Here is a 25,013-nt window from a genome sequence, read left to right as displayed (position 1 = left end):
CGGGGCGCAGCCAGCAGCACCACCGCCTCCCAAGTTTCCCCTTGTGGATGCACAGCCCAGTGGCTCCGCTCCTCCCGGCTCAGAGGGGCCCGAAGAGGCCGGAGGCGAGGACTCGGGGCGGGATTCCGGGGGACGGGGAGAGGACCGGCGCCCGAGCCGCTCTGGGAACTGCGGGGGCCGGTGAACCATGAAGGGCCGGCGGCGGCGGCGCCGGGAGTACTGCAAGTTCGCGCTGCTGTTGGTGCTCTACACGCTGGTGCTGCTGCTCATCCCCTCGGTGCTGGACGGCGGCCGCGACACGGACAAGGGCGCCGGACACTGCCCGGGCCTGGGACACAGTCTAGGAGTGTGGAGCCTGGAGGCCGCGGCCGCGGGAGAGCGCGAGCAGAGCGCGGAGGCGCGGGCCGCCGCTGAGGGGGATGCGGGCCAGCCCCCCGGGTCCCCGGGCAATCTCAGCGGCGCCGTCAGGGAGGCGGTGTCTCGCGAAAAGCAGCACATCTATGTGCACGCCACCTGGCGCACCGGCTCCTCGTTCCTGGGCGAGCTCTTTAACCAACACCCGGACGTCTTCTACTTGTACGAGCCCATGTGGCATCTGTGGCAGGCGCTGTATCCGGGCGACGCGGAGAGCTTGCAGGGCGCGCTGCGCGACATGCTCCGCTCGCTCTTCCGCTGCGATTTCTCCGTGCTGCAGCTGTACGCGCCGCCCGGGGACCCCGCGGCGCGCCCCCCGGACTCGGCCAATCTCACCACGGCCGCTCTCTTTCGCTGGAGAACCAACAAGGTCATCTGCTCCCCGCCGCTGTGCCCCGGCGCGCCCCGTGCCCGCGCAGAGGTCGGCCTCATCGAGGATACCGCCTGCGAGCGCAGCTGCCCACCCGTGGCACTACGCGCCCTGGAGGCCGAGTGCCGCAAGTACCCGGTGGTGGTCATCAAGGACGTGCGCCTCCTCGACCTGGGCGTGCTGGTGCCCCTGCTGCGCGACCCGGGCCTCAACCTGAAGGTGGTGCAGCTTTTCCGCGACCCGCGGGCAGTGCACAACTCGCGCCTCAAGTCCAGGCAGGGGCTGCTGCGCGAGAGCATCCAGGTGCTGCGCACCCGCCAGCGGGGCGACCGCTTCCACCGCGTGCTGCTGGCGCAAGGGGTGGGCGCTCGCCCGGGGGGCCCGTCCAGAGCAATGCCCGCCGCGCCACGCGCCGACTTCTTCCTGACCGGCGCGCTCGAGGTGATCTGCGAGGCCTGGCTGCGCGACCTGCTGTTCGCGCGCGGTGCGCCAGCCTGGCTGCGGCGCCGCTACTTGAGGCTGCACTACGAGGACCTGGTGCGGCAGCCGCGCGCACAGTTGCGCCGCCTGCTGCACTTCGCTGGGCTGCGAGCACTCGCCGCGCTCGACGCCTTCGCGCTCAACATGACGCGCGGCACAGCCTACGGCGCAGACCGGCCCTTCCACCTGTCCGCGCGCGATGCCCGCGAGGCTGTGCACGCCTGGCGCGAGCGCCTGAGCCAAGAGCAAGTGCACCAGGTGGAGGCCGCCTGCGCCCCGGCCATGCGTCTGCTAGGCTACCCTCGAATCGGAGAAGAGGGAGACACTGAGTCGCCCAGGGATGAAGAGATGCCGGTGAAGACCGAGGCCGACACGTAGCCCCCACCCGTGCCCTTGGGGCAAATCCTGGTAAAGTGTCCCAGGCAGGGTTGCTTCAGGGAAGGGTGGTTGGGACCAACCTGCAAGGCGAGGGGTAAGCCGTGCCCAGCTCACACTCGGTGAGAACACATCCCACCAGGTCGGAAACCCCCGCTGGGGTAGCATATGGGAGATACCGTCAAGATCTCCAGTTTATCACCTGCCTCCTCAGAGGAAGTAGTTGAGATGAGAAGTTAAATATGGCCAGCGGAACCCGTCTTGGCACTCCACGGTTCCCTCTATGAAGCAGGCCATAAGGTCATCTGCTGAGAAGGAGGGTGGCGCAGGGGGAGGGAAGAGTCGCACCCGAGGTCGGAGGAGAGTAGAGAAGGTTTGAAAGTCATAAAACCTGAGACTCGGACTTGACAAGAAACGGGCAGGATTTCAGACACCATTTGAAGTTGATAATTTGCCAATCTGGTCTGTGGGAAAAGGTTTTATGCTGTTTGCAGACAAAGGGAAAGCCAAAGGCCAGGTTTGGTGGAAAGCTGTTGACTTTTAGCCTGCCTACCCCTGATATGTTTCATATTTCTCTGTCTCTCTGATGCACAGGCTCTGGGGCTTTCCTCCCGAGTTACCACCCCTTGGGGCATAGCCAGACCACTCTGCAACAGTTTCTGTGTACGTGTTTGTGTCTTCCTCTAGGTGCAATGAGGTCGAATATATTTTGCTTTCCCCTGGCTCCTGTGCCTCCCCAAACCTCCCGTCCCCTCCCCCACTCCCCCACCTCCACCACCTCCGCTCCCCACCGGTGGCTGGTGTGCGTGGGATATGTGACCATATTTTATTCGCCAGGTCACAAAATCTGCCTGGTCAGCTTCCTCTAGTACCCACAAGACGCCAGGGCTGGGGTTTCCCCTCCCGTCCCCATCCGTTGGAGAGATGGAACCTTAAATTGGCAGTAGCAGCTTTGGCTTTGAAGAAGGAGGTTTGTTAAAATACTCCCCCTTCTTTTATTATTTCTCCAAGAACCCTCCATCCTAAGATGCAAGTGTAGGGGCATCCGTGATCTCAACATGTGTTCAGTGTCTGACCTATATGTTGGGCTGAAGGAGCGTTTATTCTGTATGATGCTGGCCTTAGGAGTCTGGTGGGTGAATAGAGACCATGTCTCCCCAAACTTTGTGTGAGTTGCCGGGGTCCAGCCCTGTGCACTGTGCAGTCGCTGGAGGAGGAAAAGCAGTGCCGGGAGGGCGGAAGTGACTTAAGTTTCCATTCATTATTTTGTAGTGTAATTCAGTATTCCTTTGGGAAGAAGCTCTGAGGACAAAGTTGAAGATGCTAATGAAGATAGATTTTCCTGTAGTTAATCGAGCCAGGATTTCAGAGTGATCTCGGAACTGACTGTTTTTTTCTCCCCGTAATCAAGTGGTTCTCTTAGTCCATTTTTGTAATTGCTGGGAAGTCTGTGTTCTTTCCGGATTTCCAGAGTCAAGGAAGGCAAGGCACAGGGTGACTTGTCACATTTGAACAAAAACATCCTTTCATCTGCTAATCCTCTATTTACAGATGTAAATAGCATAATGGTCCCTTGCCCTCGACCACAGGCCCGAGGGAGCACCTCTTCAGGGCAAAAGCGGCAGCATTTTACGGCTTTTAAGAACTGACACGCTCCCAGAAACTTTTACTTTTCTAGTAACATTTATTGAGCACTGACTGGGGTGAGGTGAAGAAAGAGAGAATGGAGAGGAGAACTTGCCGGTGACAGAGATTATGGAACAAGACCCCAGTGCTGTCTAGAAGGCCCCTTTGAGGGACACCTGGGAGCAAGTTTTAGGGCTTTCATACTTAGATGAGTGAGCTCTTCCCCACACATTTCTGCTGGAATTATTGGACCCTTAGCCATGTTATCACCAAACAAGCGATCTGTTAAAATGCTTGTATTCCTGGTTTCTGGAAAGATAACATAACTGACCCACTAAGGAGTTTTCCAAAGGTCTGTCCCAGTCTCCTCTTAGAAAGGGAAAGGGGTGGAGCCTCGGGTGCCAAGCATTGAGTAGACGTTGTCGGCATGTCGTAATTGATGCCAGTTTTATGGTATGATGATGAATCCCTCTTTTTAAAAATGGAAATACCTGGGGCCTCCCTGGTGGCGCAAGGGTTAAGACGCAACCTATGAAGCTATCCGCAGCCTCTGCAGCACAAGTGTGATTCCCCGCCAGCCAGGGAGCAACCCACATGGCGCAGCTGACCTCTCCTGACTCGCCTGCTGCTCCCCTTAGCAATGTACTTCGGTCTTTCTGCTTGTTCTGTTCCCCACTCTGTCTCTGGTGAATTCTCTCAACCCCCCCCCACCCACACACACCCCTCTGGCCTGTACCCCAGCTCTTGTATGCATAAATAAATAAATCTTTTAAAAAAATGTCAATACCTGAACCCCATCCCCAGAGATCCTGATTTTATTGGTCTGGGGTGGGGTCCAGACTCTGGGGTGTTTTAAAAGCTGTACAGTCACAGTTCAGGACCTCAGGTTTGGATCAGTGACAGTTCATCCTCTGGGCCGGACTGTTGTCACCAGAGTAAGATCAGGATGGGGACAAAAGGGCTGTTGATGAGCAATGAACTGTCCACTGCAGTAATTTGTGTGAGTGAACTTGGAGCTATGAAGTTCCAGGCAGATGTTAGATATTATTATGGAGCACGGAGGGATGTCTTAAGTTATACATGGCTCCATTTATCACCCTCTTGCTTTCCTTCCAGTGCTTTGTTGTCTGTAGCTCCTTGTCTAATAATCCATCATATACTATCCACTACTGTCCTATCCTTTTCCACATGTCTCCCTCTGCCCTTGATAGGACCCAAGATTTTATTCCTGAAGGCATTTTAGACACCTTAGTCTTTGTTCTTGACAGGCTTGATGAATAAAATTAGCAAAGAGATAAGTACACTGCAATCTGCGGGCCAAGAATCACAAAGCTTTCTTTCTAAGGAAATCATCCAAGGAGAAAAAGAAATCACCAGCTCCCAGCAAATCCCTAACAAAGCATTTGGAAAGCCATCCCATTTTTACCAGGATACTGTGCCCCAAAAGGCTGAGGTATGAATAACATTGAAAGGAGACCCTCTTGCTTACACACAGACAGCTGAAGAATTGGCATTTGTTAGACATTTAAACAAAAGTTGTTTAAACTCCTAATTACAAATCAGTATAACTACTCTCTTCAAGTTAAAGGGCTGGTGTGTATGTGTGTGTGTGTGTGTGTGTGTGTTCACATAGATGGGCACTTGAGTGGCAGGGCCGGAGGATGTGGAAACAGTTTTTTAAAACACATCCATGTCTAAATCTTGATGGCCCTCCCTTGTGAGTTTAGTGCTGCTTTTGATCAAGACATTCTTAGAGCTCTTAGTTGGCTCTGACTACTCACGCAGGGTAGACTCCCCCAGTTGTTAGTGGACTTGTTGTTGAGCAAAATCAAGACTCATCAAAGTTCGGTGAGTGAGGCAGGGGAGGAGGATCTGCAAAGTGAGGGGTGGCCATGAGGTAGCAACACAGTCGTAGGAAACCAGCTTTATGTTAGGGGACAGGAATCCAGGCTTCGGAGCCTGTGTCTCCTGGTTACTACTCAACTGACCTTGGGCAAGTCCCTCAATGTTCTTTTTTTTTTGGCTTTAGTATTCTAACCAATAAAAAAGGAGGTTGAATTAAGAGGATTTCCCAGGTTTCTTGGTCCTACTGGGAGTTCTGCTTTGTGCTTAATGTTACTTGCTTAATGCATGTTTTCATTTTTAGATTTCACACATAAGTGAGATCATACAGTATTTTCCTTTCTCTGTCTGACCTATTACACTTAGCATGATATCCCATGGTATATGCCGCGTTAGTCCATTCAGCCATCAGTGGAGACTTAGATTGCTTTCATGTTTTGGCTGTTGTGAATAATGGTTCGGTGAACATGGGAATTCAGATATTTTTTCAAGTTAATGTTTTCATTCCCTTTGGAGAAATACCCAGAAGTGGAATTGCTGGATATATGGTAACTCTTTTTTTATTTTTTTTTAAGAAACCACCATACTGTTTTCCACAATGGCTGCACCAATTTACATTTCCATCATCCTTGGGCAATAGTGGCACTTTGCTCTATCAAATTTCTGCTATCATCTAATTAAGGTCCAGAAATATGATGGCAAAGATGAGATTTTCCAGAATGTGCCTTTGAAGATAATAGAATGAGGGGCCTCCCTGCTGGTGCAAGGGCTAAGATGCAACCATGAAGCTATCCGCAGCCACTGCAGCATGAGTTCGATCCCCAGCCAGGGAGCAACACACATGGCGCAGCGGACCTCTCCTGTCTTGCCTGCTGCTCCCCTCAGCAGTGTGTTTCAGTCAGTCCACCTGTTCTGTTCCCTGCTCTGTCCCTGGCCAGCAGCTGAGGGCACGCATTGCACCCATTTTTGAAGAGTCCCAGTACCAACTGCATTTAACTATAAGGATATGTTGTTCTTTTCATATATTATTTAGTGACACTTTTGAGGACAATTTTTCAGTATTTCTGTCCCTGTTAAATAAGGTGCTCTTTGATCTAAATGCTTAATATTATAATATTGACTTATATTTCTAGATGAAAATAGAATGTACTTTTGGTAATCAGAAAGTCTGAGGAAATTGGCTGCTGGTTGTTTTCATCACATTCTTACAAAATTATTTCCCTTTTTTAAAAAGATTTATTTATTTATGCATTCAATAACTGGGGTGTAAGCCAGAGGTGTGGGGGGTAAGAGGATTCACCAGACAGAGTGGGGAGCAGAACAGGCAGATCTACTGAAACACACTGCTGAGGGGAGCAGAGGGCTAGTCAGGAGAGGTCTGCTGTGCCATGTGGGTTAGCTCCCCGGCCAGCCAGGGATCAAACTCATGCTGCTGTGGCTGGCGATAGCTTGATAGTGCTGTCTTTGACCCCTGCACCACCAGGGAAGCCCTACTTCCCATTTTTTTTATGGAATGTTCCAACACCTAGCTACGCCATAGGTGCTGCTGAGTTCCTCCATGCACCCCTTAGCAAAGGATCAGTAATGTTTAGGGGAAGATATATGGTTTTAAACTTAACACCAGCTGATTATAATAAAATCTTTCACCAATTAGAATTAAACTTAATGATAAATTATTTACTTTTTGTCTAAGGATTTTTCTGATGATCTTTTATGAATAATATTTTCTAGTAGTTGTTCCCATTTCTTGTGACAGTGTCTCAGAAAATAGTGAATGCTCACAGCAGGAATTTAGAAAACCTAAATAAGAGACCAGGAAAAAGACTAATCAATACAAAGTAAAAATCAAAATCAACAAGCAACTATAAACCAGAGACAAACTACGTGGGGGGGGGGGTGGAGGGAGCGGCGGGGAAGGAAGGACTAGAGTCAAAATAGGGGGGAGATGCAATTGTATGGGGAATATAACCAAAATGAAAATACATACATTGTGCAAAGATGAAAAAAGATGTAAGAATTATATAAAATAAAATATTTAAATTAAAAAAATAAATAAAAATGAAAAAAGAAAATAGTGAATGACCATGACTCGTCTGCATTCACTAAATCAAGTAGTGAGATAAGTAATTTGTAAGGTATATGAATCAAATGTTACAGAAATAAAACTAATGAAATCTGTAGAAACCCTTCCCATACACTGTTCTTTTTAGTGGCTCTCTGGTGTTTCATCGCAGGAATGTGTTATGACACATTTCAATGCTACATTTTAATAGCATCCTTTACCTCTATGTAAGTATATCTGTAAGAAAATTTTCTATACTTGGGTGACTTTTCGTAACAAAAGGTACATGCTTTTTACATTTAGAAAGGTAAAGTTCTTCAAACTTGCACCAACTTTTATTTCCATCTGTTTCTTGGACTGTTTCCCAGCCTTTCAAAAACATGAATTTTATTTAATTTTTTCATCTTGACTAGTCTGATGGGTGGGGAATCCTTTCTCTTTGCCCCCTAGCTCTCTCTGTCTCTATAGTTCATCTCAGACCGTGAATGATTCGCCTCTCACCTCAGGTGGCGGTAAGCAGGGTGCTAGGTGAAATCAACTTTTTAGCCCGTCTGCAGTCCACATGTATTTGGAAGTGTCCTTTCTGTGATCCTTTGAAGGGCTAGATACATTTTGAAATAAAAATTATTGTGCCTTTATAAAACCACACTTTGACATCTGATTTTAACAAGCTGCTTGTTCTTGTTACCTTTTCCTGGTGTTCTTGCAGTGGATTGTGCCTGTTGGCTGTAGCTTCAGCTGTTTGGGGACACGATCACTGGGAAATTAGGCTGATTGTAAACAAGGTTTAACCCTTCATATATTTTCTCAGTGCTACTGAGAACCCTCTTTCTAGTCAGCGTGGTGGGGAGGGAGGTGGCATTTGCAGTTGCTGGGGCAGGATTCAGAGGGTTTTCAAAGAGTTTTTTGGTCTGGACAGAGATTTTCTTCCCGTGAATACACATATCAATAGTTGGGAGTGATGCTTTTTAAAAACTTCTAGGAGCAGCTGGCTTAAAATCCCTGTGTGTGGCTTTTCTCTGCCTGCTCTCTGCGTGAACAGCACAAACAAGAATGAGACCAAACAAAACCTAAACTCCTTTTGCTTTTTTTTGTATCTGAAGTTCCAGTCCAACAAGGTGACTAATAAGTGGACCTTTCTCTCTGTGAGGGCTTCTGGCGCCTCCTCCTCTGGCTCTGTGGTAGAACCAAAGGCACTTGCTCTGTTGAAAGGAATATTTCTGCTTAGGTGCAGTATAGAGTAAGAACAGTGGGGGCTAAGAAACAGCTCTGGCCCGAGTTCAAGAACACAGGGAAGTGGAGAACTATTTGGGAGCTGAACAGGAAGCTGTTTCAATTAGAGAAAAGTTGCAGAGTTCAGTGATATCTTCGTGAGAATTGGGATCCTTCAGCTTTGCACCCCGCCCCCCCTCAGCCCGCAGGCACCAAGCCAATGGCGGGGTGTGACATTTCCTGCAGCTGGCCTTGCTCATATTAAAGACCAGCATGTCGGCTGCTGAGAACAGGAGCCTGGGGTGGTGGTGAATATATTTTATATAGGAGGTTAAGAGGCCATGAAAGAGGCACCATGTTTGACTTCGGTGATGACCATGTTCCAGCTGAACAGATTCCCCTCCCCTGAAATGAATGTGAGCAGCAAGGAACATTGCTGTGGAGTCGCTTTCTGAAAATAGCCACTGAGGCAGACATGGTTTTATCCTCATGAAATTGAAGCCCTTTATGTTGTGTTACCTTCAGACAGGAGTGTTGAAAGGCGCGCTGGAAGGCACAAGGGTAGCTGCGAGGATACAGAGCGGTCTCCGGTCCTGCCAGCAAGAAGCCACAGCCTGGCTTGATATCCTCATGCCCCTCGGAGGGATTAATATTGTGTGATTAATATTGTTGGCTCATGGGAACCAGCGGGCTGGAAGCAAAGAAAGCAGCCTAATGGAAAGTCTGAAATAGAACATCCAGGAATCATTTGTGAAGCCTGGGGAGCGGGTAGGGGCTTGAGACTGTGCTTCCTTTGTAAAGATGACGAACTGAGGAGAGTTATGAGCAGCCCCCACAGTGAACTGGGAGGCTAAGAGAAGTCCTTCCAGATACAGATTAGGTGAACATTAGGGGAAAGAGCCCAGGGCTTTGAGATCACTTCCCCACGACTGAGACCAGAATTTACCAAAAAGGGCTCATTACTGCCTCAGAGAGATTATGGGAACAGTAAGCCAAAAATACTAAAGATAGGATTTTAAAAATAGGACTTCCTTTCAAATAGCCCAGAGCGGGCATATGTTAAGTATACCGATGCTAGGAGCAGCGAAGTAGATGCTGTCTTTTGCCCTAATAAAGGATATCACCAACAGGGATGTAATAAGGAAAACAGTACATTTTTCAGGTTCTGTAAACCACAAAAAAAGTTACTTTGTTGCCCTTCTGCATTTTCCCTCCCCCACCCCCACCCCCAGCTAGAGATGGCAAAGTGGCTGATTTGCAAAAAGGAGATGGTTAGCTGAAAATAAACACACGCAACCCCTCCCAAAGAACAACAAAACCCGTAGCATTATTAAATGTCTTTTATATTTATTTTATTTCATTTTATTCTTACTTCTCAACAGAGGGGAAGAGAAATAGTTTTGAGCTCAGGAAACTCCACGTCCTGTTCCTAAGTGTAGCTCTCTCTGGCGACCCCAGGGGCCAGGAGGAGAGCTGGCTTACACACTCCAACGCTCATGGTGATCGAAGCTGCCCTTGGCCCTGGGGCCGTTTGATCCACACTGCACTGTGAGTAGCGACAGGAAAGGGTGGAGCAAACAGTGCCTCACTCTGCAGCCCTAACAGGGGCAGTTCCAGTACCCCCCAAACCCCACCTTCAGCTACTCCATTGGCAGCGCCTGAGAGGGCCCCCGGAATGGCAGGTCCAAGCTCCGGTCACTTCCCAGCCCCAGGCTCTCACTAACCCCTGACAAACATCTGCAGGTGGGCAGTCAAATATATATTAGAAAATACTGACTCAGTTCCTTTATTTGAGTTGGGAACGACTTTACTCACAAAAGCAATTATGTATGCCAATTAAAATTGTATCTCAGGGCAGCTCAATGAAAGGAAAAAACAACAGTCAACAAGGCAAACTGAACTGTTTCCAAGTTTTATTAAAACCAGTTCGGAGTGCGCTCATTTTGTTCTCTACTAGGCTCGAATACCTTGGGGAAATTTGTAGCTGGGAGTGGGTTTGATCAAATTGGAATCTGGTTATTATTCTATGCCTTTGGGGAAGGGGTATGACCACCTGACTGCTGCGCTGCTGACTTGAGGGCTTGACTAATGGTTCACATGGAGTGAGGTTTTACCCTGAGTTCTGGCCAAGAAACATGTCCTTTCTTCTCACTGAATGTAGGGGAGAGGTGAGCAGGTCCAGGAAAGTGGCTTTTCACCTGCTTTCTCCCCCTGCAATCCAGGCAAGAATTTTGTTTGTGTTTCTTTCATTTTTGTTTTTACTCCCCTTTTCACCTGAAGCCAGAGTTGTGTCAAGCACTAAATACAACCGAAACTACTATTGACTAGTGCATGTACATAGGCACCCCTGGTCACTGCCACTTTAATTTTCACATGAAAAGTCTGGAAATCATTTATAACATGAGTGCTGCTCAGAGTAGCTCTGTGGGCTATTTGAGGGTGGGGTATGATTAGAGTACAGACTAAATGTTTCCTAGTACATGTTGCTTGACAGTCACAGTGAGGGAATGCTTGTACTTTGACATTTCTGCTACTTCAAGTATTATTTTAACATTTTTCCTAAGAGACTCCCTTAAAAAAAAAACCAACTTAATGGCTCTATTGTCAGAAACATTGTCAGTTGTTTCCGTTTTCCTTGGCACTGCATTTCACTGATTTGCGGTGAAAAAAGGAAGGTTAAAAAAACTTAACCTGGCTTAGCAGATAAGCTTAGATGGCGACAGAATCCCCAGGGGTGGTTGCAGGGTCGTAACGCTGGAGAAGACCCCACAGGAATACGTAGCCCTTGAAAACGAGGTTTAGAGCCTCGCTCAGCCCTCTGGGGTCTGGAGCTGGTCCAGGAGGAAGGCTGTCACAATGGCCTGGAAAGTAATTCAGCCCTTGATAACAGGCCTGCTGAATACCCGGAAATCCCAGCTCCCCCAGCCCAAGTGCCGGAGTCCCGCACCAACTTCTAGCATCTGTGAAGTAGCTTTGGGTGGTAAACCCCGGGAACCTCACCTGGCAGGGACAGGCGCATTCATTTCCGGAGGTGGAGCCAAGAAAAGCAGAAAGCGTACAAATCCACAAGGACAATTCATGGAGGGAATGAGGTGCCTTGCAAGTTCCCAGCTCCACTTGGGAGGCCCAGGACTGGGCACCTGACTTGAAGTGGACGGGAAGGCCACCAAGAGAGGCAGAGCTGCGGGCGCCTTTGGGTGAATCTTCTGTTCTCAAACGTGAAGGCCAATCAGAAGTAGATTCTTCCTCCTCCGCCATCCCAGCTCCAGAGTTTAAGAAAAATATGATCAAAATGCTAAGAGTGCGTTGTAGGGGCAGGACGGGCCACTGAGCAGGATTTCTGATCCAGCAGACCCGGTAAAGGAGGAGTCAGAGTCCTCAGTGGCTTTTGCAGGTCTTTTATTTAGGTTCACCAGGCATACGGCAGTCAGGGGCGCTGGGGGGCCGGGAGGCTAGGAGGCCTCCCAGCCCCCAGCAAATCCTCACTCTACCTGGACTCTCTCTGGCGTTCTCTCGGCTTCTGCTTGCGTCCCGGCAACGCCGCCCTTATAAACTCAGTCTCTCAGCCCAGGTGTACCCCCTTCAGGTGCCCGCCATCAGACATGCATCCAGGACCGCAGGGTTCCCTCATCTATCCTAGTGGAGGGAGGGCAGAAAAGCCTGGCACGTCTACCTTACCCTACGTGCGTCTTCCTGAGTTATTGTACTGTATCCTGAAGAGCCTCAGCCTAGCCAGCTGCAGGCAATTGCAGTCCAGGGTCTGGTACGAAAATGGCAGGGAGGCTGTTAGTAGGTCAATAAGCCACACTGAGGGCCCAGCCGGTCATTTAAATACTCAGGGAACGGTAGCAAGGGAGACTAAATATGTCTGACTCATTGGAGTACGACTTTGTAAGTAAACAATCCGTTTTTAAAAGTGCAAGCAAATTTGTGAATTATTTGAGTATTAAGGAGTGACTTCACACGTCAGTGCCACATACTAAAAATCTTTGCACATACTTCACAAAACAAACAAAATTCTGGGCCTCCCCTGGTGGCGCAATGGTTGAGTGCTAGGTTGTGAGGCTGCCCGCAGCCTCTGCAGCGCCAGTTGGATCCCTGGCCACCGGCGAGGGTCCCACCCACCCAAACAAACAAACAAACAAACAAACAAACAAATTCCTACAACTCTGGAAATTAATTACACGAAGACCATTTTTATGACCTGTTTTGTTTAAGTAGTTCTGCCTTAGGAATGACCACAAGGGTATATACACTGAGGTCCAGGTAGTAGCAAACATTTCCATTCTCCCCAGATTTTGGGTAGGCAGAAAGTTGTGTTTTTTTTTTTTTAAGATTTATTTATTTATGCATACAAGAACTGGGGTGCAGGCCGGAGGTGCAGGGGTGAGAGGACTCACCAGAGACAGAGCGAGGAACAGAACAGGTGGATTGACTGAAATACACTGCTGAGGGGAGCAGCAGGCGAAACAGGAGCAGTCTGCTGTGCCACATGTGTCACCTCCCTGGCTGGGGATCGAACTTGTGCTGCAGTAGTTGAGGACAGCTTCATAGTGCTGAGACTTAACCCCTTACACCACCATGGAGGCCCCGGTGGAAATAGTTTTAACCAAGAATTTTAGCAGTTTAGTTAATTAAAACTTAATTATCCAGTGTCAAACTTCTAGCAGCTGGAAAAGAGGGAAAAGCTAGGTGTTCGGTTTTTGCAGCTGGTTGATGAATCAAGTGTTCAGTTTTCAAATACTACATGCACCCAAAGTTGAATAGTTCATAGCTCTAAGTAAATAGGGTCCCCGTAATATTAAGACAAATAAGGTCTGGATTGTTTCTTTAATTGAATTTTAAACTTTAAATTTTTAATTATTTTCTTGAGAAAACACTGATTTACAACCCTGTGTGTATTTTAGCGGTATAGGCTCACACCCTTTCAGATGTAAATTACCCCACCACACCCACCACAAAAGTACCAATAACCCTCTACCATAGTCCACCACAGTCCACTGGGTCTCCTTCCCCCTTCCGCCTCACTTCCACCTTCCCCTCTAGTAACTCAGTTCTACAGTCACATGTCTAGGGTTTGTTTGGGTTTAGTTTGGTCTGTTCTTTGTTTCTTTACATTCTACATGAGTGAAATCATCCAGTAATTGTCTTTCTCCTTCTGAGTTACTTCACTTAGCATAATCCCCTCCAGTTCCACCCACATTATTGAAAATGACAAAGTTTCACCTTTTTATTGCTGAATGGTATTCCACTATGTACAAATACCACATCTTCTTGATCTGCTCATCTGTCATTGAGCTTGTAGGTTGTTTCCATAGCTTGGCTATTGTAGACAGTGTTGCAGTGAACAAAGGAATACATATATCCCTTCAAATTAGTGTTTTTATATTTTTCAGATAGATACCTAGGATCACATGGCAGATCTTTTCTGGATTACTTTTATAAACCTCCATATTATATTCCCTAAGGGCTGGACCAGTCTACATTCCCATCAACAGTGTACAAAGGTTCCTTTTTCTCCACACCGTTACCAATACTGTCTCTGGTTTTTTATATATGGGCCATTTTTACAAGTGGGAGGTGGCATGTCATTGTGGTTTTGATTTGCATTTCCCTGGTTTTCAGTGATGAGAAACATTTTTTTCATGCACCTGACAGCTATCTGTATGTCTTTGGAAAAGTGTATTTAGATCTTCTCCCCATTTTTGGATTGGGTTGTTTTCTTGTTGAGTTCTTTGTAGATATTAGATATTAGCTAGTCCTGTGTCTGATGTGTGATGTGTAAATGTTTTCTTCCATTCAGTAGGGCCTTTTTGTTTTCATTTTAATTATAGTTTCTTTTGCTGTGCAGAGCTTTAGGTTTGATGTAGTCCCATTTGTTTTTTGTTTGCCTTTGTTTCCCTTGCTATTGTAGTTGAGTCCCCAAAGACATCGCTAAAGCCAGTGTCTTAGAGCATTTTGCCTATGTTTTCTTCTACGTGTTCTATGGTTTCAGGTCTTACATCCAAGTCTTTTTCAGGTCATTAATCCATTTTGAGTTAATTTTTGTGTATGGGGTGAGAGAGTGGTCTAGTTTCATTGTTTTGTATATGGTTGTCCAGTTTTCCCAACACCATTTGTTGAAGAGACTTTCCTTTCTCCATTGTATACTCTTGACTCCTTTGTCATAGATTAACTGTCCATATAAGTGTGAGTTAATTTCTGGACTCTCAGTTCTATCCCATTGGTCAATGTGTGTATTTTTATTCTAATATGATACTGTTTTGATTATCACAGCTTTGCAGTATAATTTGATGTCTGGGTGCATGCTACCTTCATTCCTTTTGTTTTGTTCAGGATTTCTTTGGCTATTTGGGGTCTTTTATGGTTCCATGCAGATTGCAGTAATATTTGCTTTATTTCCTTGAAGAATACCATTCAATCTGTAAATTACTTTGGGTAAAATCATTTTAACAATGTTAATTCCTCCAATCCATAAGGGAGTATCTTTCCATTTCTTTGTCCCTTCTATTATTTTTAACATGGAGTGAATTATATTCTTAATCCAATATCTAAGACCTTGGGGGCTTAAGAATTCTGGGGATCATCACACTAAGAATTCAAGGACATTTTTATGTTTTAAACCAAACCCAAAATATTGAAAAATGATAGGTAATTAGCTGACAGTTTTTTTTTTAGGGTCTGCTTGGGTGCTACAGGCTCTATGGAAGTATAATATGTAATAACAAGTATAATATGTAAGAATATGTAATAACAACATGTCAATAAGTATAGGACTTCTAAGTCATTTATTCTTTCAAAACTTACTATTAATTTTTTTCCACTCACTCAAAAATATTTATCAATGCCTATTATGTATCCAAGCACTATTCTAGGCTCTGGTGATACAACAATAAATAATATAGACAAAATCTCTGTCTTCATGGAGTTTGCAATTTAATAGGGGGACAGACAAAACCAAATAAATAAATGTATGTGTTATGTAGTCAAGTACATAGACTATATACACCATGGAAGCCAGAACTGAAAAACAGAAGGGAGAGCAGGTAAAAAATGAGTTACCTTATTTATTCATTTACTAAAGGAGAGTAGGATGAACTTTGCACTTGGAATTGCTTTTTCTCAAATTATCTGCAAGTGTAGCTCTCTTATATGCTGTGCTCAAATGTTATAGTTTCAGTGAGGCCTTCCCTGGTCATCTTATTTTTGTAAAAAGTCCAAACTGGAAGGTAGATGAGCATTCCTTCCCTGGTCCAGTGACATTCCGGAACTCGAGACGGAAGTGAGAGGATGAATCGCATTTCTAGTGGAAAGAAAGAACCTAGTGAGGATGCCGCCTGTTCCCTGCAGGCTACCCAGCCGGGATTAACAGGACTTTAGAAGAGTACTTCAAATACCATGGAGGGAGCAATAGCCCTTTCCGAGCTCCTATGTCTGCTCTCTTCCCATCTGCACTGGCAGTGATAGGATGAAATATTTGAGCTTAAATGAAAAACAGCTTTTTTGGTAGATAAAGTATTAATTAATTAATCAATCAATTAATAATTTATCTATCTATTTATTTAATCTTTTCATTATTCTTTTAAGCAAATAGCCACCAGGGAGAGGGGGCCAGGAAGGGAGAGGAGGGGGAGCAAGTCCCCAGCTCCACAACCCCTGATAAAAATCTTTTAAAGAAGACTTTTAATGAAAGGATTTAGAGTACATATGGGTCAAAGGTTGTGTTGGTAGAATTCTCCATTAACATTTAAGGGAACATGGGAACTGACCAGGCAACTTATCACTTGCTTAGTCATCAACAGAAAACCATCCTGAGTTGTTTCTGGGTCTTTAAAATAACTCACATGGAGAGCCGAACCCTAACATATTGCACCATTGCAATATTGCTTGGTGATATATTTGCACCAAGAAATAGTGACAGGAGAATCTTTTAAACTTTCTATTTTTTAATAATTATAAACTCGCAGGAGGTTGCAGAAACAGTACAGAGAGGTCTAGTACACTCTTCACTCAGTTTTCCCCAAAGGTAACATCTTATGTAGATCAATATGAACACCAGAAAATTAACATTGGTACAATCTACAGATCTTATTCAGATTTCAACTGTTTTTACCTGCACTCAATTTGTGTGTGTATGTGTGTGTGCATAGATCTATATGGTTTTAGCAGGTACAGATTTGTGTAAACACCATTACAACCAAGATACAGTACTGTCCCATCAGCACAAGGAAACTCTCATGTGTTATTCCTCTTATAGTCCCATAGCTCAACCATCTCACCACTTTCCCTAGCAAACACTAATTGGTTCTCCATCTCTATAATTGTGTTATTTCAAGATTGTCATATAAATGGAATAATACAATCTGTAACCTTTTAAGATCTTTTTTATTCAGTATGTATCAAGCATTTTTATTGCATTGTTGTTCATTTTCATTGCTGAGTAGTATTCCATGGTGTGGATATATCAGTCTAATCACACATCCACTGGAAGAGATTTAGATTGTTTCCAACTTTTTACTATTCCAAATAAAGCTGCCATGAATATTAGCTTATAGGTTTTTGTGTGGACATAAATCTTCATTTCTTCGGGATAAATGTCCAGGAGAGCAGTTACTGAATCATGTGGCAAACATGTTTTAGTATTCATAAAATTACCAAACTGTTTTCCAGAGTGGTTGTATGATTTTACATTCCACCATCACTGTATGGGAGAGCAAATTTCTGCATGCTCACCATTATTTGGTATTGCCACTATGTTGTATTCCGTTGTTTTAATAGGTGTGTAGTGGTATGTCATTGTAGTTCTCATTTTGCATTTTCTTAAAGACTGGTGATGTTGAACATCTTTTTGTGTGCTTATTTGCCATGCAGATCTCCTCTTTGGTGAAGTGTTGGTTTAAGTGTTTTACCTGTTTTCTAATTGGATTGTTTTTCACTGTTTAATTTTAAGAGTTATTTATACTAGACAAAAGTCCATTGTCAGATAGGTGATTACAAATATTTTCTCCCAGTCTATATCTTGTCTTTTCACCCTGTTGACAATATCTTTTGCAAATCAAACATTCTGAAATTTTGATGAATTCTGATGTATCAAATTTTTCTTCTGGGGATTATGAATTTGATATCATGTCTAACGTCTTTGCCTAGCCCTAGGGTCTTGAAGATCTTCTCTGATTATCTTGAAAAAGTTTTATATTTTTAATTTTGCCTCTCCTTATACATTGTAGGATAAGCTTATCTATATCTACATTTAATTTGATGATTCATTCTGAGTTAATTTTTGTATTAAGTGTGAGCTTTAGGTCAAGGTTTATTTTTTGCCTGTGGATATGTACTTGCTCCAGCACCACTTATTGAAAAAATTGTCCTTCCTCCATTAATTGCTTTTGCACTTTTGTCAAAAATCAGTTGCCATATACATATATAGGCTTGTTTCTGGGCTGCTTCTGCTACATTGGTCTATGAGTTTGTCCCTATACCAGTACTACACTGTCTTGATTAATGTAATCATATATGTCTTTTATTTTAAAGATATATTTTTATTTATTTATGCATACAAGAACTGGGGTGTTAGGCCAGAGAGAGGTATGGGGGGGGTGAGAGACAGAGTGGGGAGCAGAACAGGCAGATCTACTAAAATACACTGCTGAGGGGTACAGCGAGCGCAACTGGAGAGGTCTGCTGTGCTGTGTGGGTTAGCTCCCCTGGCCAGGGATCAAACTCATGCTGCGCTGAGACTTTAACCCCTGTGCCACCAGGGAGGCCTGTAATCATATATATCTTAACATTGAGTGATTATTCCTACTTTATTCTTTTCCAAAAAGGATTTAGCTATTCTAGTTTCTTTGCTTTTCCATGCATTCTTTGGAATAAGCTTGCCTCTATCTACAAAGAGCATTTTGATGGAATTTAAGAGGAATTTTATTAAATCTATTCATCAATTGCAGGAAATTGACATCTTAAACATGTTGAATCTTCCAATGCATGGTCATAGTTATGTCTACTGATTTAGATCTTGTCTGATTTCTTTTATGGATGTTTTACAGTTTCCAGCATACAAAGACTTTACTTCTTTTGTTAGAATTATACCCAAGTATTGTGCTATTTTGAGTGATTATAAATGGTCCGGACTTCAAATTTGGTCTTAAGATGTTAAATTCTAATTTATCTAAATAAAATGAATTTTTAAATGTTGATCTTATAACCTGCACACTTGCTGAATTCACTTATTTGTTCTAGTAGTTTGGGTTTTTTGTTTGTTTTTTTGTATATTCCTTGGGATTTTCTTTTTTAAAAAATATTTATTTATTTACACATACAGGAACTGGGGTACAGGCCAGAGGTGTGGGGATTGAGAGGATTCACCAGAGACAGAGTGGGGACCAGAACAGGCAGACTGACTGAAATACACTGCTGAGAGAAGCAGCGGGTGAGTCAGGAGAGGTCTGCTGAGCCATGTGGGTAGCTCCCTGGCCGGGGATTAAACTTGTGCTCCAATGGCTGCTGATAGCTTCATAGGTTGCGTCTTAACCCCTTGCACCACCAGGGAGTCCCCTCCTTAGGATCTTTTATGTGTATAATCATATCATCCTCAAATAGGGACAGTTTTATTTCTTCCTTTCTAGTCACTATGGCTTTGGTTTTCTTGTGTTATTTCATTGTCGAGGATGCCTAATACTATTTGAATAAAATTGGTGAATGCAGACATCCTTGATGTGTTTTTGATGTTAGGGAGAAAACTTTTACTCTTTTACCATAAAGAATGAGGCTAGATTTAAGTTAATATAGATTTTTTTTTAAAGATTTATTTATTTATTTATTTATTTATTTATACAAGCACTGGGTACAGTCAGAAGTGCGGGAGGGTGAGAGAATTCACCAGAGCCAGAGCAGGGAACAGAACAGGCAGAGTGACGAAATACACTGCTGAGGGGAGCAGCGGGCGCAGCAGGAGAGGTCTGCGCACCATGTGGGACCCTCGCCAGTGGCCGGGGATTGAACCGGCTTTGCAGAGGCTGCTGGCAGCTTCGCAGCCCAGCGCTCAACCGCTGCACCACTAGGGGAGGCCCTAATATAGATTTTTTAAGTAAAGTTGAGGATGTGTCTCTCTCTTCCTAGTTTGCTGAGAATTCTTAACATTAATTAGGATTAAATTTTGTCAAATATCTTTTCTGCACCAACTGATATGATCACATGATTTTTTTTTCTTTAGCCTTTTAATATGGTGGATTATATGAATTACTGAATAGTAAACCAGCCTTTACATTGTGGAATAAACCCTACTTAGTCATGATATTCAAATTTTCTCACGTTGTTGAATTTGATTTGCTAGTACTTTGTTGAGGATTTTTGCATCTAAGTTCATGAGAGATGTTGGTCTATAGTTTTCTTTTTTTTGATTTTTAGCTTGATTCTATCCTGGTCAGACAACTTTACTAGTATTTCAATTCTTTATAATTTGTTCAGGTTTGTTTTAGGAACTGGGATATGGTTTGTGTGGTGACTGTTCAATAGATGTTTAAAAAGAACATGTTTCTGCTATTATTAGGATAGAGTGTTTTATAAATGTCAATCGAGTCTTCTTCGGTTGATCGTATTGTTCAGTTCTATATCATTGTGGATTTTTTGTTTAATAATTCTATCAATTGTTTAAAAAAAGGTATTAAAGTTTCCAACTCTACCTGTGGACTTAGCTGTATCTCCTTTCTGTTCTTTCCATTTTGCCTGGAGAAATTTGAAGTTCTGTTGTTTGCAGCATACACATTTGGGATTGCTATCTTATTGGTTGGCTGAATCTTTTGCCATTATGTAACATCCTCCTTTGTCTCTGGTAACTTTTTTGGCTCCAAAGCCTATTTTATCTGATGATAATATAACCACTCCTGCTTTCTTTTGATTAATGTTCATGTGGCATGTCATTGTTACCTTTACTTTGTATTTGTAATGTATTTCTTGTAAACAGCATATAATTGGGTCACGTTTTAAAATCCATTCTGCCAATTTCTTTTTGTGTATTTAGAACCATTTATACTTAATATAATTATTGATATTATAGGGCTTAAGTCTGCCATTTTCAAAATTTGATTTGTTCCTTCATTTCCTTTCTTACCTTCCTGTTGGTTACTTGACCCATTTTCACAATTTCATTTTGATTTACTTGCAGTGTTTTTGAGTGTGTATCTTTTTGTATGCTTATTTTAGTGGTTTCTTTGGCTTATACAGCTACTGGTATCAACATTTTACTATCTCGAGTGTCATGTAGAAACTTTATCTCCACTTAGGTTCTTTAATCTTGTCCCCGTTACAATTCTCTAATTGTGTTTTTGTTACATCTATTAAGACCCACATCATAAAATATTACAATTTTGCCTCAACTATCAAATATAATTTTTAAAACACAGCAGAATAGTCTATTGGATTTCCTACTTTATCATTTCCATTGTTCTTTATTCATGATGTTTCAAATATCCTTCTTTTATCATTTTTGTTGGAAGGACCTCCCATAGCAGTTCTTTCATTGCAGTTCTATTGGCAACAAATTCTCTTAGTTCTCCTTCATCTGAGAATGATTTTATTTCACCTTCATTCCTGAAAGATATGATCATGAAATATAGAAGTCTAAGTTGACAGTTACTTTCATTCGACACTTGAAACATGTCACTTCTTTCTGTCCTCCATGGTTTCAGATATGAAATCCACAGCACATTTAGATCGTTGTTCCCAGAAGCAGTGCTTCTAGTTGCTTTCAAGACTTTGTCTTCATTTTTCTTAAGTTTGCTTATGCTGTATCTGGGTGTGGATTTCTCTGTTTTTGTTTGGAGTTCTTGAGTGTGTCTTCTGCCAAATTTGGGAAAATTTCAGCCATATTTATTCAAGTAGTTTTTCAACCTCACTCTCATTTTCCTCTCTTTCTGAAACTCTGATGACATAAGTGGTAGATCATTTATTGTACCACCCTGGGTCCCTGGAGCTCTTTTCATCTTTTTTTCACTCTATTTTCTTTTTGTTGTTCAGATTAGGTAATTCCTATAGTTCTATTTTCAGATTCACTAATCCTTTACCATCTATCTCTATTAAGCCCATCCAGTGAACTTTTAAAGTTTTGATTATTGTATTTTATAGTTGTAAAATAATCATTTGTTTTTTTTATATTTACCCATAATTCCTTTTTTCACTTGTTTCAAGTGAATTGCTAATTGAATCATTTTATGATGGCTGCCTGAAACCATTTTTGGATAATTTCAGAATCTGTGTGGTCTCAATGTTGGCAATTTTCAGTTGGCAAGTTCTCATTGTCTTCCATCATTGTTGTCTTTTTTATTCAAGTTGAAATTTCCCTGCACATTTGGGATAGTGTTATGAATCTCTGGATTTTATTTACGTTTTTCATGGTAGCAGGCCTCCACTCACACTGCTGGTTATGGCCTGATTGGGTGTACTCCAGAAGTTCTAGCATCCCCTAGACCTCTGCTGACCAGAAGGGATTTTTGTGTGTGTGTGATGCTTGGTTTCTGTCTTTCTAAGCTGGTCCTTTCTTTATCCTTTAGCTGGAGGTTAATAGGCTTCTCTGGGGACTTTTTTTGTGTGTGACCATAAGCCTGTTGCTTCTTTAGTGCCCATTCCAAGCTATAGAGGCAAAAAAAAAACAAACCAACCACCACCACCACCAAAATCCCATAGCCATGCTGTTTCTCAGCTCCCAAGCCACCAGGTAGTCTGCCTTCTTTTCTCCACCCTCTAAAGTCTTATCTTTGTTTTATGTATCATGTTTGGGTATTTCAATTCAACTTTGTGGGAGAAATAAGGAGAATGCCTCTACTCCATCTTATCTGGAAACAGCAGTCTGCCCATTTGGAAATTAGTTTTTATTAAACTAGTATATGCTGAAATTTGACATGGTAGCTCTTTATATAAATAACCTGTACTAAAAGAGTACCTAAGATTCCTAGAAAGGCATTTAGATAGTAATGAAATTAGCTTTTCCTCAATGATTAATGTCTTTCTTGCATATTTTTAATCATCTTAAAAGTGCTTCTTGCAGCACAAAGGACCATGGTGATGGTTCAAGGATGATGCGGTGGTGGGAGATTTAAGGGGATGGCACCTGAGGGGTGAAATCAAGTATTGTATAAAAATGAACAACAATGTAATAAAATTTTCAAAAATACTTTCAAAAAAAGTGCTTCTTTCTTAAATTCTGCTTCGATAGATCTGTTAATTTGATAGGAGAGTTTCACCACAATAGAAAAACATGTCAAATGTGGTAACCATCCAGGGTCAGAGAGTGGGTCACGAGAAAGTAGGAAACTAGTGGCAAAACTAATACAGACAGGGGCCTCCCCGGTGGTACAGTGGGTTGAGTGCAGCGCTGTGAAGCTGTCCGCAGCCTCTGCAGCACGGATTCGATTCCCGGCCAGTCAGGGAGATTCCCACATGGCTCAGCAGACTTCTCTTGTCTTGCCCGCTGCTCCCCTCAGCAGTGTTTTCAGTCTGTCTGCCTGTTCTACTCCCCGCTCTGTCTCTGGTGAATCCTCTCACCCTCCCATGCTTCTGGCCTGTACCCCAGTTCTTGTATAAATAAAATCTTAAAAAAAAAAACAAACGAGTACAGTCATACCCAGAGTCAGCCCACCCCCTGTAGCTCCCATCCCCTGCCACAAGCCACGTTTTAGTGAAAAAAGAAAAAAGTTCACATGCCACAAAGGTAGGAATTTGGACTCCTTGCTTATATTAACATACAGTTTGTTTTACAAAAGAGCCAATCGTGGGGCCTCCCCAGTGGCTCAGAGGGTGAGCACTGGGTTGCGAAGCTGCCCGCAGCCTCTGCAGCACCCATTCGATCCCCGGCCGCCGGGCGAGGGTACCACATGGCGCGCAGACCTCTCCTGCTGCCCACTGCTCCCCTCAGCAGTGTATTTTGGTCCATCTGCCTGTTCTGTTCCCCGCTCTGGCTCTGGTGAATTCTCTCACCCTCCCGCACTTCTGACTGTACCCAGTGCTTGTATAAATAAATAGATAAATAAATAAATAAATAAATCTTTTAAAAAAAAAAAAACCAGCCAATCGTTATTGGCACGCTTTATTTTGCACATTCAAAGAAGTATACAAGTGACGAATGGATGATTTAACATGGTTGGTGCCTAAAAGTGCAACTTCAGTCCCAGCTCTGCCCCCCACTCTGCCCAGCAGATCTCAAAAAGTTCTGTTCTCCTCAACAGGCACCCCAAAGCAGCAGCTGCAGAAAGCAGTCATGCTGACAGAAGACCCCCATCTTTCCCCTGTCTTTATCCTCACCAAACACCACTTGGGTGACAATTTCACCTGGCCTGTCTTCACAAGGCAGAAATGATAGACATTGATTTGGTGTGGATTTCCAGATGGATCCTGCAGGTGCATAAGGAAGATTATAGGTTTCATATATAAGAGGCCTTACATTGTTGGGGTTCAAAGAGTTTTCTGTCTGTGGATTTCTGTGTTCTGAAGTTTAAAAGTCTTTTGTTGCTTCCCTTCCAGGTCAGTCGCCATGAACGGGCACTCAGCGCGTTGCCCCAGCACTGGAGAAGCCGTGCTGTGAAGGCAATCTATCACGCTGTCAAGAGACTGGGACTTGACTTGGTACCAACCGCTGTGCAATTCTGTGGAGCAGGAATATCATGAGCTGTTAAATAATGACCGACACATTGGTTGAAATGAAGTTTCCAGTAAGGAAGTGACAGTGCAATGTGGATAATTATGGCCATAAAATAGGAAGAGCTTTAGTTCCCAGCCTGAACCTGCCTCTGCTGGAGCCATTTCAACAAGGCACTTTCAGAACAAAGAAGAGATGTGATCTGCTATCATTTCCCATCAGCAGGTGTCTGGACAAAACACCAATGTGAATAAGGGCCAAGTGCAGTCCTGTGTGTCTTGATTAAATTACTTGATATGAAATAAAAGGTCTGGCTGGTATTGTTTTAAACCTGACTCATCCAGCTCTTCTTCAAATACCTCCCCCACCGGCACCCCAAACCAATTTTAATAAAGTAATTTCTCTTCCTGGGCTAGGAGAACCCTAATGAACCAATACAAATTCTTCAAATTAATCTATCTGGTGTTTCTGTAATTATACTATTAACTGACTCTGGAGTAATGTTAATGACAGAATTAGTGTTGTTTTGTTTGGCCAGGAAGCAGATTTTATATGGAAACTCAACTACATGGTTCAAGGAGAATCTAGTCTAAATAGAAAGGAATATGAACACTATGAAGGGAACTATACTTGTGTTCAAGAATAATACCAATTATCCAAATCTCAAGGCCCGTTAAAGCTGATTGCAGGCCAGGAGAAGTCACAGGCAGAGTCCAGGTTTAAAATGTTTCTTTTAAGCCTAAGGCACATTTGAAAAATCTCAAAAATCTGTTGCCATTATTTTTAGATACTACTTGAAACCAACTTTTTCTAAGCATCTAAATTAGACATCAGCAAAGACCTTTTCTGTAAAGAGCCAGAAAGTAAACAGTTCAGGCCTTGGGAGCAATATAGTTGCTTACTTCAGTAGCCTACTCCTCAGCTGTGCATGAAAGCATTCCCAGACAATATGCAAATGAATGAGCAAGCTTATGCCAATAAAACTTTATTTACAAAAACTGATG

At 43.5% G+C, this 25,013-nt stretch overlaps 1 protein-coding gene across 1 annotated transcript; it reads left to right on the top strand.

Moving 5' to 3' along the window:
- Positions 1-24,451, top strand: CHST7 (carbohydrate sulfotransferase 7). Its single transcript, XM_037512493.2, has 2 exons — positions 1-1,672; positions 23,895-24,451. The coding sequence occupies exon 1, from the start codon at positions 188-190 to the stop codon at positions 1,640-1,642; it is 1,455 nt and encodes a 484-aa protein (XP_037368390.1). The 5' UTR covers positions 1-187; the 3' UTR covers positions 1,643-1,672; positions 23,895-24,451.
- The last annotated feature ends 562 nt before the right edge of the window (positions 24,452-25,013 follow it).

The sequence above is a fragment of the Talpa occidentalis genome, unplaced genomic scaffold (genome assembly GCF_014898055.3).
Source record: "Talpa occidentalis isolate TD23 unplaced genomic scaffold, MPIMG_talOcc4v2.1 talOcc4.15, whole genome shotgun sequence".
NCBI lineage: Eukaryota > Metazoa > Chordata > Mammalia > Eulipotyphla > Talpidae > Talpa > Talpa occidentalis.
This window is presented reverse-complemented; position numbering and strand designations above follow the sequence as displayed.

Coding starts and splice junctions, on each gene's coding strand:
- CHST7 (XM_037512493.2), top strand. CDS start 188: ATGAAGGGCCGGCGGCGGCGGCGCCGGGAGTACTGCAAGTTCGCGCTG.